The sequence below is a fragment of the Oncorhynchus mykiss genome, chromosome 2 (assembly GCF_013265735.2).
Source record: "Oncorhynchus mykiss isolate Arlee chromosome 2, USDA_OmykA_1.1, whole genome shotgun sequence".
Taxonomy (NCBI): domain Eukaryota; kingdom Metazoa; phylum Chordata; class Actinopteri; order Salmoniformes; family Salmonidae; genus Oncorhynchus; species Oncorhynchus mykiss.
Genome location: NC_048566.1, coordinates 10019553 through 10035951, shown reverse-complemented (window position 1 = coordinate 10035951; position 16399 = coordinate 10019553). Strand labels below are relative to the sequence as shown.

Sequence of the window (16399 nt, the reverse complement as noted above, 5' to 3'; positions counted from 1 at the left end):
ATTCAAAAGAACACAGACATATGTTGGAGCCTTATCAGAAATACAACCAACTCAAGAGAGAAGAAACCACATTGGATGACTATGTAATATTAAGCCACATTGTTTATTCAATAGTGTCTCCCATCATAACATACAACACTGCTTTTGTAACACTAAGTTGCCATCAGTATCCTGTGCTTATATTCGTGACTACTACTTCATGCCACTGAGAAGACATCTTTTGTCCCAAACAGTAAAAAAAAGAAATTAGACTTTCAGAATGGTAGGCACTTCAAAGGCTTAAAACATTTGTGAATATACTTGAACTAACATATTTCAAATATGTAATATAAATTAATATATAAATTATAGTACAGACATTATACAGATGCACCACTGACCTAAAGGTAGTCAGCGAAATTGTGTTGCACAAGCAGCGCTGCAGATATTTCAATGAGCAAGATTTCACTCTGTCACACATACAGTATTTGCACACGGGTTTCCGTCACAGCCCGCTCTTACAATATGGCAGCCACTGGACCAAAACAGCGGAGAAGTTTAGCCTCGCGCTCTAACGCTCTTAGTTGTGGAAATTGACCCATTATGCAGTTTTACTTTATGCATCTACATCATTTCGCTGACTATACCTTTAGAATAGTCAGGACTAAAAGGCAACTAAATAAATGGGGACATTGTGTTACATGTGATAAATGGCAAAAACACTGTTCCAAGTCCAAGGAAAGTCTTACTGTAAGTACCTTTATTCAATAATTACGTACCACGAGAAAAACATCAGCCCAGTGATCATAGAAGTTATTATTTTTTAGGGAAGAGGAACCGTCTGTTCTATTGTAGACATTCATAATTCTTTACAGATGCTAGAGGGGGAACAGATAAGTAAAAGGTACACCATGTCCTGTTCACTGGGACTACATCACAAATAGCACCCTAGTCCCTATTTAGTGCACTGCTTTTGACCAGTGTTCATATGGCTCTAGGGTGCCATTTGGGATAGTGCCCTGGACTTTCGAATGACAGATTTTCAGTCAAAGTTGAAACGGATATTACAGAGACGTCCGGTGTCCCATCTGTGGCTAGAGTAAATCACTGTACTAAAGTCAACACAAAGTCAACTGAACAGAGTTGAGCGCATAGGACTGTTCATTAGCATTAGTTCCCCATATCTTGCAAGTCATCAATTAAAAGCTGCAGATAAATGAAAATCAGCTTTTATATCATAAATCAGTCAGAAAAGTTTTGCAGGTTTGTTTATAAAAACACCCAAGTCTTAAAATACCATTGTGATCAGAGGAGAAAATTCATGGACCTAATAGTGAAACCTACTGAAAAGGTTACTCTATATTTTGGGTAACAGAAACTGGAACACAGAGTACATATAGCAGTGGAGGCTGCTGAGGGAGAACGGCTCATAAGAATGGCCAGAACGGAGTAAATGGAATGGCATCAAACACCTGGAAACCATGTGTTTGATACATTACCATGAGCCGGTCTCCTTAATTAAGGTGCCACCAACCTCCTGTGCATTCCTCAAAGCACGTGTCAAACTCATTCCACGGAGGGCTGAGTGTCTGAGGGTTCACTCCTTCCTTGTACTTGATTGATTAAGGTCCCTAATTAGTAAACACCTCACCAGGTTGTCTAGGTCTTAAGAAGAAAAAACAAAAACCCAGACACTAGGCCCGCCGTGAAATGAGTTTTACACCCCTGCCATTAAGAGTACCATTTAAATCAGTGTTTCTTAACTCCAGGCCTCGAGTACCTCCAACAGTACACGTTGTTGTAGCCCCAAACAAACTCACCTGATTCAATTTGTCAACTACTCAGGCCCTAAAATTGAATCAGGTGAGTTTGTCAGGGACTACAACAAAAAATGGGTACTGTTGGGGACTGGAGTTGGTAAACACTGCTTTATATCAGTAATGTTTTACTAGAAGGGAATGTCCTTTGCTTTGGTGAGATGACACTGGGTAGTTATGGAATCCTGTAATTCATTTCACACAATGACAAGAAAAATACCATAATAACAAAGCAAAACAAAATGTTTTCATCCAAGTTAAATTGGAGACCAGATTGCTTTGAGACTAGAAACATTACATCACCTCGACATGAAAAACATAAGTTAATGAAAAACAGCTTTGGACATGCTATGAAAAAAATCAAAAATAGAATAGCTATAGGACAATTATATTCTGTCATTTTTATTTCAGTGACCTTTTTAAAAAAAAGTTGTTTTTCCTTCCTTACAAATATGTACCTCTACAGTTAGAAAGTAGTCCATGACCATCTATGAATATGTTTCACGTTCTCACATGACAAGGAAATTCTCCAACCGTTCTAATGATCCACAATATGAAACATTTACAATAGCCCTGTTTGGCCTCATTAAGGAAAAGTATATATTTGCTATATGAAAAAGCTCCTTGAAACACTTCCTCATTCAATACCATTTCAACCAACAGCATGCGAGGAGGACCCTGCTGTATGAGATGTTTTGTATGCATCCCAAATGACACCCTATATGGTGCACAGATACTGGTTAAAAGTAGTAAGTACACTATAGAGGGCATAGGGTGCCATTTGGGACACAGCCTTCGTCTTTATGTTGCTCCAGAGGTTTCTCCTCATAGTGACGATGGTTGTGTTTCAGGCGTAGAACTCCTTGGTGGGGGCTTTCTGATAGGCTGAGCTAGGGGCCTTGCGTTCTCCGAGGACGTAGCTCCCCTCATCCTTCTTCCTCATCCTGTAGACCAGGAGGAGGATGAGGAAGATGGCGAATAGCAAACCTATAACCCCGCCAGCTATCACCGCTGGGGGGGAGAGAAGAACAACGTCAGAAGATGCGTATTGATCAATAATTCAATACAAGTGATTGGTGTTGACAACACAACAGTGGAACCTTGCTAGAAGATAAAGTGTTAACAGTCCAATCAGATATGACAGACCTCTACCAGATTGTGTGTGGGGCAAGGTAATTACCCCAACCCGATTAATTATACAATGTGTTGTCTCACCTAGCTATATTAAGACGAATGCACTAATTGTAAGTCGCTGGATAAGATCGTCTGCTAAATGACTAAAATGCAAAGTAAATGTAACCGCATTACCTTCTCTTAACGTGGATGAACAATTAAGAGGCAACTATGATTGTTTTGTATCAAATGTTTGGCAACAACTCACATTGAGAAATGAATGGGGAAAAGCACCCTGATAGCTGCAGTCCAGTGCATCAAAGTTAAGATCAATGGACTAATCAAATATGAGACGGAGCCGACTCAGGAGGAGTCACAATTACACTCTTCATTCATAACATGCTTTCATTGTACAACAATCCCCAAGTGTTGTTGGTTGCTTGACTCAGTCTCCTTCCCTCTGCTATCAAACGACAAGACAAAGAGTCTGTTTTTATTGATTCTGAAAGCAAAGTCTAGAGTTACCCAATTTAAGAGAGGCCATGTTTCAGATCCAATCTCTGATTCTGGGCTGTATTGAAAAATGATCTCTTCAATTGGAACTGATAGATTTCAGATGACTGTTTTGATGAATCATTATCGTATTGTGTATCGCTTTTTTGTGTGATGTTTAACATATGTTGTCTCATGATATTTTATTGCTTTCATTATGCTCAGGTCTCATTGGAAAAAGAGACGTTAATGTCAATACGATCTCCTGAATAAATAAACAAAAACCAGAACATACCTGCTAGCACCTCCGTCCTCTGGAATAGGTTTTCAGAGTGTACATCGTAGGGTGCGTCTGCCTCGTACAGCAACCCGGAAGCACCAGTGGTGCTGGGAGGAGCTTCACTACTGATAACAGTCTCCTCTGTCACGTCCAGAGACTGCTCAGGGACCTGGGTCTGACACACACAGACAGAGGGAGAAAGATACATTTAGATTTTCACAGCAACTATAAAACCACAGGGATACTATTAAGTCCTTGCCATGCCAACAGTGCGAGGCGAAATGAAACAACCACACTACTGGCTCAAAGGCCCACACTAAAGTCAGTTAAAAAGAGAGGCATACCTCTGTTTTGGTCTCCGGTTCCATCTCAGCTATTTCTGTGCTCAGGTCAGTGAATGTCAACATCTCCATTGTGGTTGAAAGGGCTGGTAGAGAGTCCTGGGTTGGCTCTGCTTCAGGAGCGACGAACACCCTTTTCACTTTGACTGGCTCAGTGGCCTCACCGATAACTGAGGAGGAAAAGAATCTCAAATGTATTGACCCCAAAGAGAAATGTGGTTTGCAGGCAGGGCTAACATGATAAACAACAAATCACAACAATGCTAATGAATTCACTTTTCATAATGAGTCGACCAATAACGTCACAACCCCTGTCATACTGACTCAGAAATAGACTGCAAGCCAGATCTGTTTGGGTGTTCTTGTACAGTACATTACAGTCTATGGTTCAGTATCACTTCAGGTTAGGGTATATGAAATAATGACTCATTCATTATTGAACGTCTCTCTACATGACATATGCTGGGTAATTAACATAGTCTTGGTTGACTGCATGTGAAACATCTGTGCATTCACCGCCTCCTTAGGTCCATTGTGATCCTGCAGTACCAGTGTGCCCTAGCAGGTTAACCAAAGTCAAAAAGGTTTCTGTGCACAGTCTAGGACCTTCGTAGAGCCAGTACAATTATAGATTTACATACAGCTATAACCCTTAACATGGCATTCAGGTTGCTATGTAAATGACATTAGGATACAAGGGTGAAATATTTGAGAAGAAGGTAACCATTGCTTACTCATATCACCGGACCCGGAGCCAGAGTTGTAACCGTCGTCGTCTACGGAGTCTCCTGATTGGTCATCCAGGTACAGGTAATCCGACTGGGCCGAAATCAATATCTGTGAATGGAGAACAAGAGATGAACGAAAAAGTGTCTCCACCATATAAATTGAATTCTACATGCTATTTAGGCAATAAGGCCTGAGGGGTGTGGTATATGTCCAATATACCACGGCTATGAACGCTGCAATGCAGAGTACAGCCTGGATACAGCCCTTAGCATGTTGGCCATATACCAAACCCCCAAGATGCCTTATTGCTATTATAAAATACTTCCACATAAATAGAACAAGAGCATTTGCATCATACCCATGGTATATTGTCTGATATACCACAGCTTACCTCTGATTCAGAGGGGTTGGGTTAAATGTGGAAGACACATTTCAGTTGTACATCTGACTAGGTATCCCCCTTCCCTTGATCAGCATCCAGGACCCATAATAATACTCAATAACTGATCACATGACAAACTACTCCCAGTGTAGATTTCATGCCCTTAAGATTATACAAACACTTTTCACTGTGGAGGATATCCATGCTGTTTATTTTATACAGGCATTAGAAGCGCAAGAGCAAAACACATTTGAAAGAACCATGCTAAGAAAATCAAGACAAAATATTTTGGGAGAATTTTTATCCATTTTTTAAATCTCACAGTTCCCTGGGAAACAAGCAAATGAACAGAAGCAGACGTCTCATGAGCCTCCCCATTACCTGAAATACCACTTAGAAGCTATGAAGGCCTGGATCAAATCTTCCCATTTTCTGAAGCAGAAACCAAAGACAATGTATAAGTCTTCCTGTAATTCCTCTGCATGTGGAGAGCAGGTTAAAACAGGAAGGTGTCATTGTCTGACTGGCTCATCCAATCCAAAGGCAAAGTGTTATTGTGAACAGAAGAATGAATAAACAGACAAACTATTTTTTTAGGGCAGGAGGCTGCTCTCAGAGCAGATGGAACCATGTAGTCTGACTCTCTGAACCCTGGATCCTTCTAGGTCATCCCTCCCAACCCCCTGCATTCCTTTAGATCTCTGGCGCACCACAGTAGCCTGGTGGCCACCTCTTCAACTAGCCTATCAGGGCTCATGGAAATCACCATTCACAGCCACTGATGCTCACCAAGACGTGTGATGTTTCCACACAATTGTGCTTCCCAAAATCCCCACAAAAGCAATACGTCTGACAAAGGTACTAAGGATACACCCCTCTGTGTGTGCGTGCACGCACGCACACACACACACACACACACACACGTCAAGGTCTGCCTTTTTGCTCCTCTGATGAATGTTGACACTAAGGAGCCTGGTTCAATTTTCAGGTCTTTGTTCGTGAAGGAGAGGTGGAAAAAGTGACATACAAGGATGATGTAAGAAAAAGGAAGGACTCTTGCTTCAAAGGAAGCAGAGCCTAGTACACAATAAGAGGACAAGTCATTTCAGACTCACTGAAGGAGAGATGCTTCAAAGAGCACAACAATGGCTCTGGCTGAAAAGAGGGAATACCCAGCTAGATAAAGACCTTCCCTTTTGGCCTCTGGGATGACATTTTCTTTTTAAAATAATTGTCATGTGTACAAAAACACATCTTTGGTATGCCATTGTGTTGTGCTCCAGTTGTCTTTCAAACTGTCACACACAGTGAATCATCTTTTGTTTGCTATGCAACATACTATAGAGAACGCAGCAGGCAGAACATGAGAGGAAGTGATGATCAAAGTAATCCAGGAAAACAATGTATAAAAGTGCTCCCAAGTCAACTAATGCTAGAAGACCACCGTGCTATTTAACGGTGTTAGTACACATTATACATACATAACCGTGGTATTCAAACGAGGCTGCAATGAAAACGAATGGGACTGTAAGCGACTGCATTGGCATCAAAATCCAGAGTGTAAACTACGTTTCTATTCAAGCGTTGATTGACATGGTAATGGACCAATAGTATTTGAGAAAAGTTAACGGACCCCTCTGACACTGTACGTTCTATTGTGATGTGTCAACGCTCAAGGCATGTATGCTACATGTGGGCTAGGTGCAAAAATGTTGTTCAGAGTCTAATCATATAGCATACTTGTGTGTTCACATCGGCCTCTGGAAAACAGAGCCTGACACAATCTTAGCCTAGAAGACCACATGTACACTATGAAGAGTAGGAATGGAGTCATGAATGACTGATACCTACTGTACACTACTTCCGTTTGCCAGCCCTGAAAACACTTCCCAGTATTTAAAAGTATTTGACCCAGGTCTACTCAGCTGATTTAGCCTCTGAAGCAGTCAAGTGTTATGACAAATGTCAAGTTGACCCCAAACATCCAATAGAGATAACATTGTGAGAACGATGGAGACTCTCAGGGTCAGCCGGTGCCCATACAGTAGTAGTCTAGTCAGTGTGAATGCCCAGCCACTGAATCATGAAGTACAACATCAATACAGACTGACGTTAAACAGCCCTAATCATTTCCTCCAATGTCCTTTGTTGATCAGGATTAGTCAAGGACTCAGATCAGGCCCCGGTACAGTACAGAGTACAACTGGCTACTGAAAGGTCCTATTTTCCTGCTGCCGGCATTCCATTTTCTTATTAGATAGTAGTGTTAGGTTAGGCTTTATCTAACAGGCTAAGATTGTGTCAGGCTCTGTTTTCCAGAGGCCGATGTGAACACACAAAAGTATGCTATATGATTAGACTCTGAACAACGTTTTTGCACCTAGCCCACACGTAGCATACATGCCTTGACAAAATACACTGTTCAAGATGTGAGGATCAATTACTTTCACATCTTATGAATAGACTATCTAAAGCAGTGGTTTATGGGGGTTTCAACAGCATCATATGGGGCTGCCTCAACTCTTCAGAGGGAGGTAGAGCGAAGAGGCGATGAGAGAACCATGTTTGCAGCAGTACGATGTGGTGGTGAATAATATCTCTCATTCCAAAACAAACTGCTGTCAGACATATGAAGGTGAGCCTCACATTCCTGGGCCAAAGTAGCAGCACAAGTGAGGTATTGTGCAGGGAGCTGAAGAGCTCAGGACTGGGCTTTCAGGCTGTGCCAAGTCTACAACTGAAAAGGAAATACTCCCTCTTCTCTCCCTCTGCTCACTAGCTAGCTCCTTCCAAACAGCCCAGTCAGCCAGACCCTACTAAATGGTTGAATCATTAAGGTATTGTTGTTAGCGGCTAGCACAGCAACAAATGCTGGGGACATGTCAGCTAATCATGTCACCCTCCTCCTCCACAGGTATAGTTGTCAGCTGTAATGATGGGAAGAGAGAACCTGCCAAGATATGGCTAACACTGGACTTATGGGGCTTTTTAAAATGCATTCCAGGCAGATCTAGGACGACTACCTGATATGAATGTAATCTCAACATGAAGAACATTGGATTTCCTTTGAAAGTCCTCCTCCATGCCCTGAAGGCCTGGTTGTGTTGTTTCTCAGCATACCCCTGTCGGACAGCCAGAGGAAAACAGGATGTTCTGAGCTGCTTACCTTCACACATTAAATAACATTCAACGCTACCGGCAACACTGCCCATAAATATATTCCGTCCGTCAGCATCACCCAATGACAGCAACACCACGAATGCAACCAAACAGGTCTACCAAGACATTAACCAGCATGTGGACCAACAGTACAGGAGCTCTCTAGTAACCAGCTTCCTTCCACAGTGCTGGGAAGCAGCACAGATGTTACAGGTGTGGGTTACAATATTAACCCACATCTGCCGAGGGCTCAGCGTCATGCAGGGCACAGCAGCTCTAGGCTACGTCCCAAATGGCTCTCTATTCCCCATTTAGTGCACTACTTATGATGGGCCCTAGTCAAAAGTAGTGCACTAAATAGGGAACAGGGTGCCATTTGGGATAGAGACCTTGCCGATGTAGTAGCTGTCCAACCAGCTGCTGACATTCGCAGCCCCTCAGGAGTACACAGGAAGAGCATTAACTAACTACTAGACGGTGCCAGCGCTCCACCAGAACTGCTGCAGAGACTAACAGGATGAATACAGCCCATTCAGACCAGAGGCATGTCTGGTGTTCTTCATATGATTCAATAAACACAGGTGTTGTACTAGGGCCATGAGGCTGGGATATTCTACGTCTTCTTGGAGGGGGCGGAGAGCAGAATACTGAGTCAGACATTCTGTGGATATTTGTTTCATTGACTGTACCTGAATGACAGAACTAGATGTAGTGTATGTTGTGAAATTATATCAGAGAGTGACAACCGAATTATGGTGAGATTACATGTGCTAGTTTCAGAAAGGACAAAATATGATTTCAAAGAGAGAGAGACGTTGCCACTACTCGTCAGAGCTTCTTATACTCCAAGCCTTTCTCACTGCTGTCTATGCCTTGGGCCAGGTCATCATTGTAAACAGGAAATGTGTTAAGTTATACTTACCTATATAAATGAAGATTAAATAAAAACATTAACTTTGGTCCTTGGATAACTGAACACTACAGTAGTGTGAGTATGAAGTAGTTTACTGTGATGTGGGACCCTGTGTGAGGGCTGGCTGATCCACACTCCAACTATTACCTTAATGTTAAGGACTACATTCAATCAAAGCTGCATTGCAGATTTTCGGCAGTAGCTCTCTAGAATGACCACTATGTCCAGCAGATATTAAAAATATATCTTATAATTCTAGGAAGCTTTCGGAGGTAAGAGTTCATGAAAGTGTTGGGAACAGAAAATCTAACAATCATTTATAACAAAATCCATTATTTTCTAACTCCGTTTTCCATCCAGGTAATCATGGTGTGAGACTGTCATATTCCAGGGATTACCAGAGCCAAGACATGAACAGGGGACATGAGTGGGAGTTTCAGGAGTAGCCAAGGAAAATCAAAGTTCAGTTGTGCAAAATCTAGCTAATGTAAAGCAGATATGCAATGAACTTCTCAATATCTTTGTGTTAATGCCAGAGTAAAACAGCTGACAGCAAATGAGTCTGCACATGAAATCACTTCAAAAGACAGGATTACTAAGCAATTAGTGTCTACATTCAGGCTCAATTATAGCTTTTCACAAGTTCTTAAACTACACCCCAGGCTTGGTCAGACAGAAGCTATGGATCGGTCTCAGTTTGTGGTATTCGTTGACGTGATGCCACCACACACACAGCTTTAAGGCCTCTACACTGTTTACGTGCGTAGATCACGTGCATGTTCATAGTTGGAGTCATGAGGGGCCCAGACACTCACTCTAGCAACGACATTTAAAAACGTCTGGATCCCATGTATTTGCCCGTTTACAAATACTAGCTAGCTACATGTCTGGTGTTATGCTTCTAACTCTACTTTAAGGACTAAAAATATAATTAGTTTAAAATATATATCTTAACACTCCAGATACAAATTTACTTTCAGAATTTAACTAGCTACAAAAGCAAACATGTCTGCCTCCAAATTAGAAGAGATTGAACTGCTCTTACTAGTCGTTTGTTTTTATTTCTCACGAGGGAGAAAATGGCATGTTGGTCCACTGATCACTACAAGAGGGGACAATTGAGAATGTCTCTAGTCTGACCTATGCAAAGCATTGACAGGGGAAGACATGTTCAGTACTTGTTTTTGGCAATTACAGGCACACAGCAAAAGCATTGATGCTAGTTAGAAGCTAGGAAACAACCGTTTTTGCCATCGTCAGCGAAGCTTGGCAGGATACCTGGCATGTCTCGAAGGCAGATTTAGTTGCTTATCCCTCAGTAGCAAAATGGGCCGAAATCACCTGAGAGTTTTGGGATCGTTGGAATTATCAGTTGTGTAGGAGCAGTCGACGGGACACACATTCAGATCCGAGCTCCAGCAAACTCTGGTAACGAGTACTACAACTACAAGGGATGTTTCACAATAGTCCGGATGACAGGCCGCAATGCAAAGTACCACTTCACCATGGTCGAATTTGGTCGGGAGGGAGATGCCGACACCAAGGCCAGGGTCCTTGCCGATGACCCAAACACTGAGCCCATATTCCCGCTGAAGGTCAACGTGATGTGACCTTATCCAGGTAAAATTCTGTAAATCTATATGACTTGTAATATTACGTGTGAAAATCATACCAATGTGAATAGAAGTAATGACATGCCTCACATAAAAGTGCTCTGGCATCCCAGTAGGAGGATGGGGCCTATGTCCCAAGTATAAACTACAGTTGTTACAGTACACATCTGATAGCCTTCATGATCCTGTTCAACACTAATGACATGCTTCTTTATGCAAAGGTTCTTCAGGCCTTGATGATGCCAAGAAGATCTACAACTACAGTCACTCCAGAGCCAGAAGAATTAGTCCTGAAGCATGAGACAGACCGCTGGCCCATGCGCCACACCTGGGTCAGAACAATCAGCAACTAGATCATGAACAACTGGCATCAGTACCAAATGAGAGCAGACATCACAGATGACTATAAAACAGCAGACACACTGAGTGGACAAAACAGTAAGAACACCTGCTCTTTCCATGACAGACTGACCAGGTGAAATCTATGATCCCTTATTGATGCCGCATGTTAAATCCACTTCAATCAGTGTAGATGAAGGGGAGGATACAGGTTAAAAAATGATTTTTAAGCCTTGAGAAATGGATTGTGTATGTGTGCCATTCAGAGGTTGAATGGGCTAGACAAAATACACTCAGCGGTTCAGGACGACAGCTAGCCTAGCGTTTAAGAGCATTGGGCCATTAACCGAAAGGTTGTTGGTTTAAATCCCTGAGCAGACTAAGTGAAAAATGTGTTGGTGTGCCCTTGAGCAAGGCCCTTAACTATAATTGTTCCTGTAAGTCACTCTGGGTAAAAGTGTCTGCTAAATGACTAAAATATCAATCTCTACTTGTGTTTTCTATTCAGTTCTGAAAGCTGTGGGCCAAGTCAGGCTCCCTCTGGATCTAGAAAAGGATCCCAAATGTACTGGTGAAATTCTTTGAAAATCTGTGACATGCTTAGCAGTGTTCTACAAAAACACAGAAAATCCTCAGCAGAGAAAGAAAATCCCCAGCGTTGAAAGATCAACACAGGCTCTGTGAGAAACTTCCCTCCCTTAAAATCATTGCTAAATATAAATAATTGATTTAACCCAAGTGACGGAACTCAGATTCTTCAGATGGAAGGTAGTGACTTAAGTGGAGAATCTCAGACCTTTCAAATAAGACAACAAAGCTGTCAAACCACAACCCTACAAGTTTGACCCAGCAACAAACTCAACCCCACAAGTATTCAAATCAGTTCTGATTTATCACATAAATAACGTCTGCTAAAAATGTGTATCGCAGGTGTACTGAAATGCTTGTGTATTTGACCCAGCAACAAGCTCAACCCAGAAAATGTTTAAAATTCCTGACAAGCTTTGGTGGACAGATAAAAGGCAAGCCTCTTACAGAGCTGTTGAGAGAGAAGGAGACAGAAAGAGAGCTGGGGAAAATGAGTAGAAATACCAATGGAGCGCAGATCCACTTACATGTGAAGCTGCATGACTCCCAGACCAGCCCTATCCAGTCAGCACTGATAGGTTTGACAGTACATACTCTACCCTGTGTACTGCATGCATGACAAACACTGGGGAGGGCCTCCCTCCTGATGACAGGAAACATTTAAAAAGAAGTCTTTAAAATATTCTCAAATTAAGGTCAGGCAGAAAATACCACCACTTAGGATCTTGTGCGAGATTGTAGTTCCAAAGGAAATAAAACCGATTAGTTCCTGTTTTGCATTGATATCGTTATCACAGCTTGTCAGTCTGTCCTTCTGTGGATTCAGAGTCCAGATCACACCACACCGTCTTTCACATCCAGACCGTCACCTCTGACTCACATACAGCTTCGGTGGTCTCTAAAAACAACACTAATGTCTATTGAGAGAACGTCTGCCAGTTACATACAGTACAAAAACATCTGGAGTGGGTGTTTTTGTTTTCAGGAAACCGGTATGGCCATATATGGAAGTAACGCAAGGCAAAGAACATTTAGTACCAGTCACATCTATTAGCAAAGAGCAGACAGGGGTATTCTCTCAGGATGCTTTTCAACCGGGTAAACAAAGTTGGCTGGCATAACACCACAGCAAGCTGTCAGCATACACCGTCATGGAACATCTTGCATTTGACCACGGTCCACGCTATTCTAGAAGAATGTTACATTAAGGTTAACTTTCACTCTAGGATGTATGATCAGAGTAGCAAAAAAAGAGAAGTCCAAACATTTACTAAATCTTCAGGCATAGGCTACATTTGTCAAGAACGGTTCAAAACTAACATCTCTTATTATTGACCTTCACATCTGAACCAAACAACCTACACAGTTTCATTATCCAGTTGACAAGTTCAGGGCTTCATAGATACAGAGCAGACGGTGTGTACATCACAAGGTTTTCCCATCTCACAACACAGCAGTCTAGTGCCTTGCTGCCTAGCCACCCCCAGGTTTTCACTGAGAACTTTATATTTGGTAAGCTAATTGAGGCAGGGGAGGAATGAGAGTAGCAGTCAGTACTGAAGCTGCGGCATGTGACCATTTTCCATCCTCTCAAGAAATCCTATTTGTCAGGCTAGTAATTTCATTACTTTTCTCATTCAGGATTTCCATGCATATTTCTAGAGCTTTGATCTCAGACTTAAGTACATCCAACTCTAGATGTTTCTATACTGTTGAAGTTATTCCCAACCATGCCTTAGTAGTTGATGTGGGCCATCTGTATGAAGCACTTTCAATTACACAACGTTGGTGATGATATGACAAGTCATTTCAGTTCCATCTAAACAGCAGATGTTTCTTCACTGTTGACTTTAATACCAATCAAGTCAGATGTCATGGTGACAGTGATATAGTACATGAAGTACTTTCAGTGACAAATCGTCAATGATGACGTGTTACATCTGTTTAATATTGAGATATAACTAGAGCAATAGTTTCTCTGTTTCCGCATTAACAAAAAGATGGATAGTGATGGAGGGAAGAGTCCTGTCCAATATGTGATGAATTAGAGAAAATGGCTGCCTCTCAGAGCTGGTGTTTATGTTTTCTGCTGAAAAATGGAAGGGGGGTGAGCGATGGTGGTTTCTGAAATCCTGAATGGACCAAATACAGTCAAATGCTCCAAATGAGGAATCTGACCTAATGTTAGAGGGGAGCGTGAGGCATGCAGCCTTCACCACAGTCAAACACACATCAGCCTAAAATAACTTCATTCATTCACCCACCTTCACTTTAGTAGAATGTCCATAGGTTGATACCATCACAACTATAGAACCCTGCACCCCCATTAACTTTAAATCAGAGATGAGGGCCCTTGCCTTTGTTTATTTTTTGTTTCTAAAATAATCCAGGTTGGAAGGCTGGGGCCAATTAACACATATGCTCCTTGCAGCCAATTGCAAAACTGCTGTTTCATAGCAATGGCCATGTTAGTTAGGGAACGGCATCACCGTGCCAATAATAGAGCCATGTCTACTGTAGTGGCAGACGGAGAGGAAAAGTATACAAACCTATAAAATGTGTCATTAACTCCACTGATGGACAATTCAGTAGTTGTTTAACGTGTCTTTCAATAAGAGGTTATTGGACACGTGTTAAAAGGCAACACTGAGATGCCCTGTGTTCTCAGCCTGGTTAAATGGAACCATTTCAATCTGTTTTGACCAAGGAACAGAGACGACTGTAGTTCCACACCGCCTCTTGAAAATCATATTTGACCACTGTGGAATCAAACGGTAAATAAACTATTTGGTTTCACACAAATATTAATCAGACACGTGCTTTTCTGGCAACTGTAAAACGGTATCTTTATAATTTAGGCCACAATGTGATAAGACTTCAGTCTTCGGAAGTGCACAAGGGGAAGAAGGACATAAATAAGGGAATAGTTATTGACTTCTTTACTTGTAAAAGTAGCCAGATAAATTACTCGCTGAGGTTATGAAGACCGCGAGTGAGACAAGCATGCAAAATAGCGTACATCCAAACCAAAGCCCGTTAAAAAAAACATTTCAGCACCGCCTTACCGCGCGAGGTATAACAAAACACATTTTATATGACTTTCTTTGTCCTGACAACTTTACTCACCGTTTCACTCATAAAACAGGTCGCCACCGCGAGAGTCAATAGTATCCAAGTGTTCGTCATTATTCCTTTGGAAAGAACAAACCGTGGCGAAAAATAGATCTATTGGCTAGCGCTCATACAAAACATATGTAATTATCTTCACAGTTGTAGACACCACTCTCTCTCCCAATCGAATTATTCCAAAACGAGCAAAACTAGATCCTCCCCACTCGATGTTTCTCTCCGAATAAAATAGTTTATTTCCCGTTTTCCTAGTACTTTTCTACTGAAAGGGAAAAGCGGAAGCACGCGCTATTACATGTACGGATGCGCCAGCTTGGAACGCAACATTCATTGCGGAAACAAGGTAGTTAGGAAAGAGTCTTCTATAATTGGTTGATAGATACTTGGAACATAAAGAAGCGTCATTCACTTGAGTGTGCAGTGATAATTTAAATTGACCATTTGACATAGCCACAAGTGAATGAGTTATGATAGGCTAGTAGAGTATGCCGACACAGGTAATGAACTATCCGGATATGATAGCCCCATCTCACTTTTGACACCAGTGCAGGATTCCGGGGTAGCATAACACCTCACAATACATTGAAAGGTCTAAACCAGGACTCTCCAACACTGTTCCTGGAGAGCTATCGTCCTGTAGGTTTTCGCTCCAACCCTAATCTAGCTCAACTGATTCTAATAACGAGCTGGTTGGTAAAATGAATCAGGTTAGTCACAACTGGGGTTGAAATAAAAACGTACAGGAGGGTAGCTCTCCGGGAACAAGGTTGGAAAGGAGCCCTGGTTAAACCTATCGTTTTCACATCAGTGGAGATGAGAGGGCGCCACTCAAATGTTTAGATCAGGGGTGTCAAACTCATTCCATGGAGGGCCTAGTGTCTGCGGAGTTTTGGGGTTTTCCTTTCAATTTAGACCTAGACACCCAGGTGAGTGGAGTTATTTACTAATTAGTGACCTTAATTCATCAATCAATCAAGTACATTGGAGGAGCGAAAACCCGCAGATACTCGGCCCTCCATGGAATGAGTTAGACAAGTGGTTTAGATGTGCTGTTGTCTATAGACTTGGATATTGACTTTACTTAAATAAAACATCAATATATGAATACAAATGTAATAATGTGACGGGATCATAGAACAAAATAAAGCTTATCATGTAAATAATAATTTGATTATACCTTGTTCACAGTGTGGCAAATGTAATCTAATATTTGGTCTGATTAGTTCAGTTTTGCTTCCCCCTGTTGGGGAAAGTTGATTCGTACATACACTCAAGTTATGTGCCTGAATGACAATGTTATTATCAAAGTCCTTGCAATTGAGATGTTATTAAATAATTCAAAACAGCTCAAAGGCATGTTTTATGATGCATCAAAAAGGTTAATGTTGTTTGAAGACACAGAATAACATGACTGCTGTCCTAACATGATCTGTTTAGACCGAGGTTTCCCAAACTGGGTCCTGGGGTCCCCATTGGGTACACATTTTGTTTTTGCCCTAGCACTACATAGCTGATTCAAATCATC

At 41.7% G+C, this 16399-nt stretch overlaps 1 protein-coding gene across 2 annotated transcripts; it reads right to left on the bottom strand.

Annotated features, from left to right (window-relative positions):
• Window positions 1–84: 84 nt before the first annotated feature.
• On the bottom strand, window positions 85–15366 carry LOC110507380 (syndecan-2). Of its 2 annotated transcripts, none has more exons than XM_036937498.1 (5): window positions 14872–15366; window positions 4757–4859; window positions 4026–4192; window positions 3697–3850; window positions 85–2807 (listed from the first exon to the last, which is right to left on the bottom strand). In XM_036937498.1, exons 1-5 carry the CDS (start codon window positions 14929–14931, stop codon window positions 2644–2646), a joined length of 648 nt encoding a protein of 215 aa, XP_036793393.1. In that variant the 5' UTR covers window positions 14932–15366; the 3' UTR covers window positions 85–2643. The 2 variants fall into 2 exon arrangements, with proteins under 2 accessions (XP_036793393.1, XP_036793385.1); XM_036937490.1 differs by having other exon boundaries at window positions 3697–3856; window positions 14872–15355.
• Window positions 15367–16399: the final 1033 nt, after the last annotated feature.

What these genes read in the sequence shown, in the direction of transcription:
- LOC110507380 (XM_036937490.1), bottom strand. Translation starts at nt 14,931, where the DNA reads ATGACGAACACTTGGATACTATTGACTCTCGCGGTGGCGACCTGTTTT. An exon ending in CCTGTTTTATGAGTGAAACG is followed by an intron (nt 4,860 to 14,871) that starts GTGAGTAAAGTT and finishes CTCCATTCACAG; the next exon opens with ATATTGATTTCGGCCCAGTC. An exon ending in GAGGACGGAGGTGCTAGCAG is followed by an intron (nt 2,808 to 3,696) that starts GTATGTTCTGGT and finishes TCTCCCCCCCAG; the next exon opens with CGGTGATAGCTGGCGGGGTT.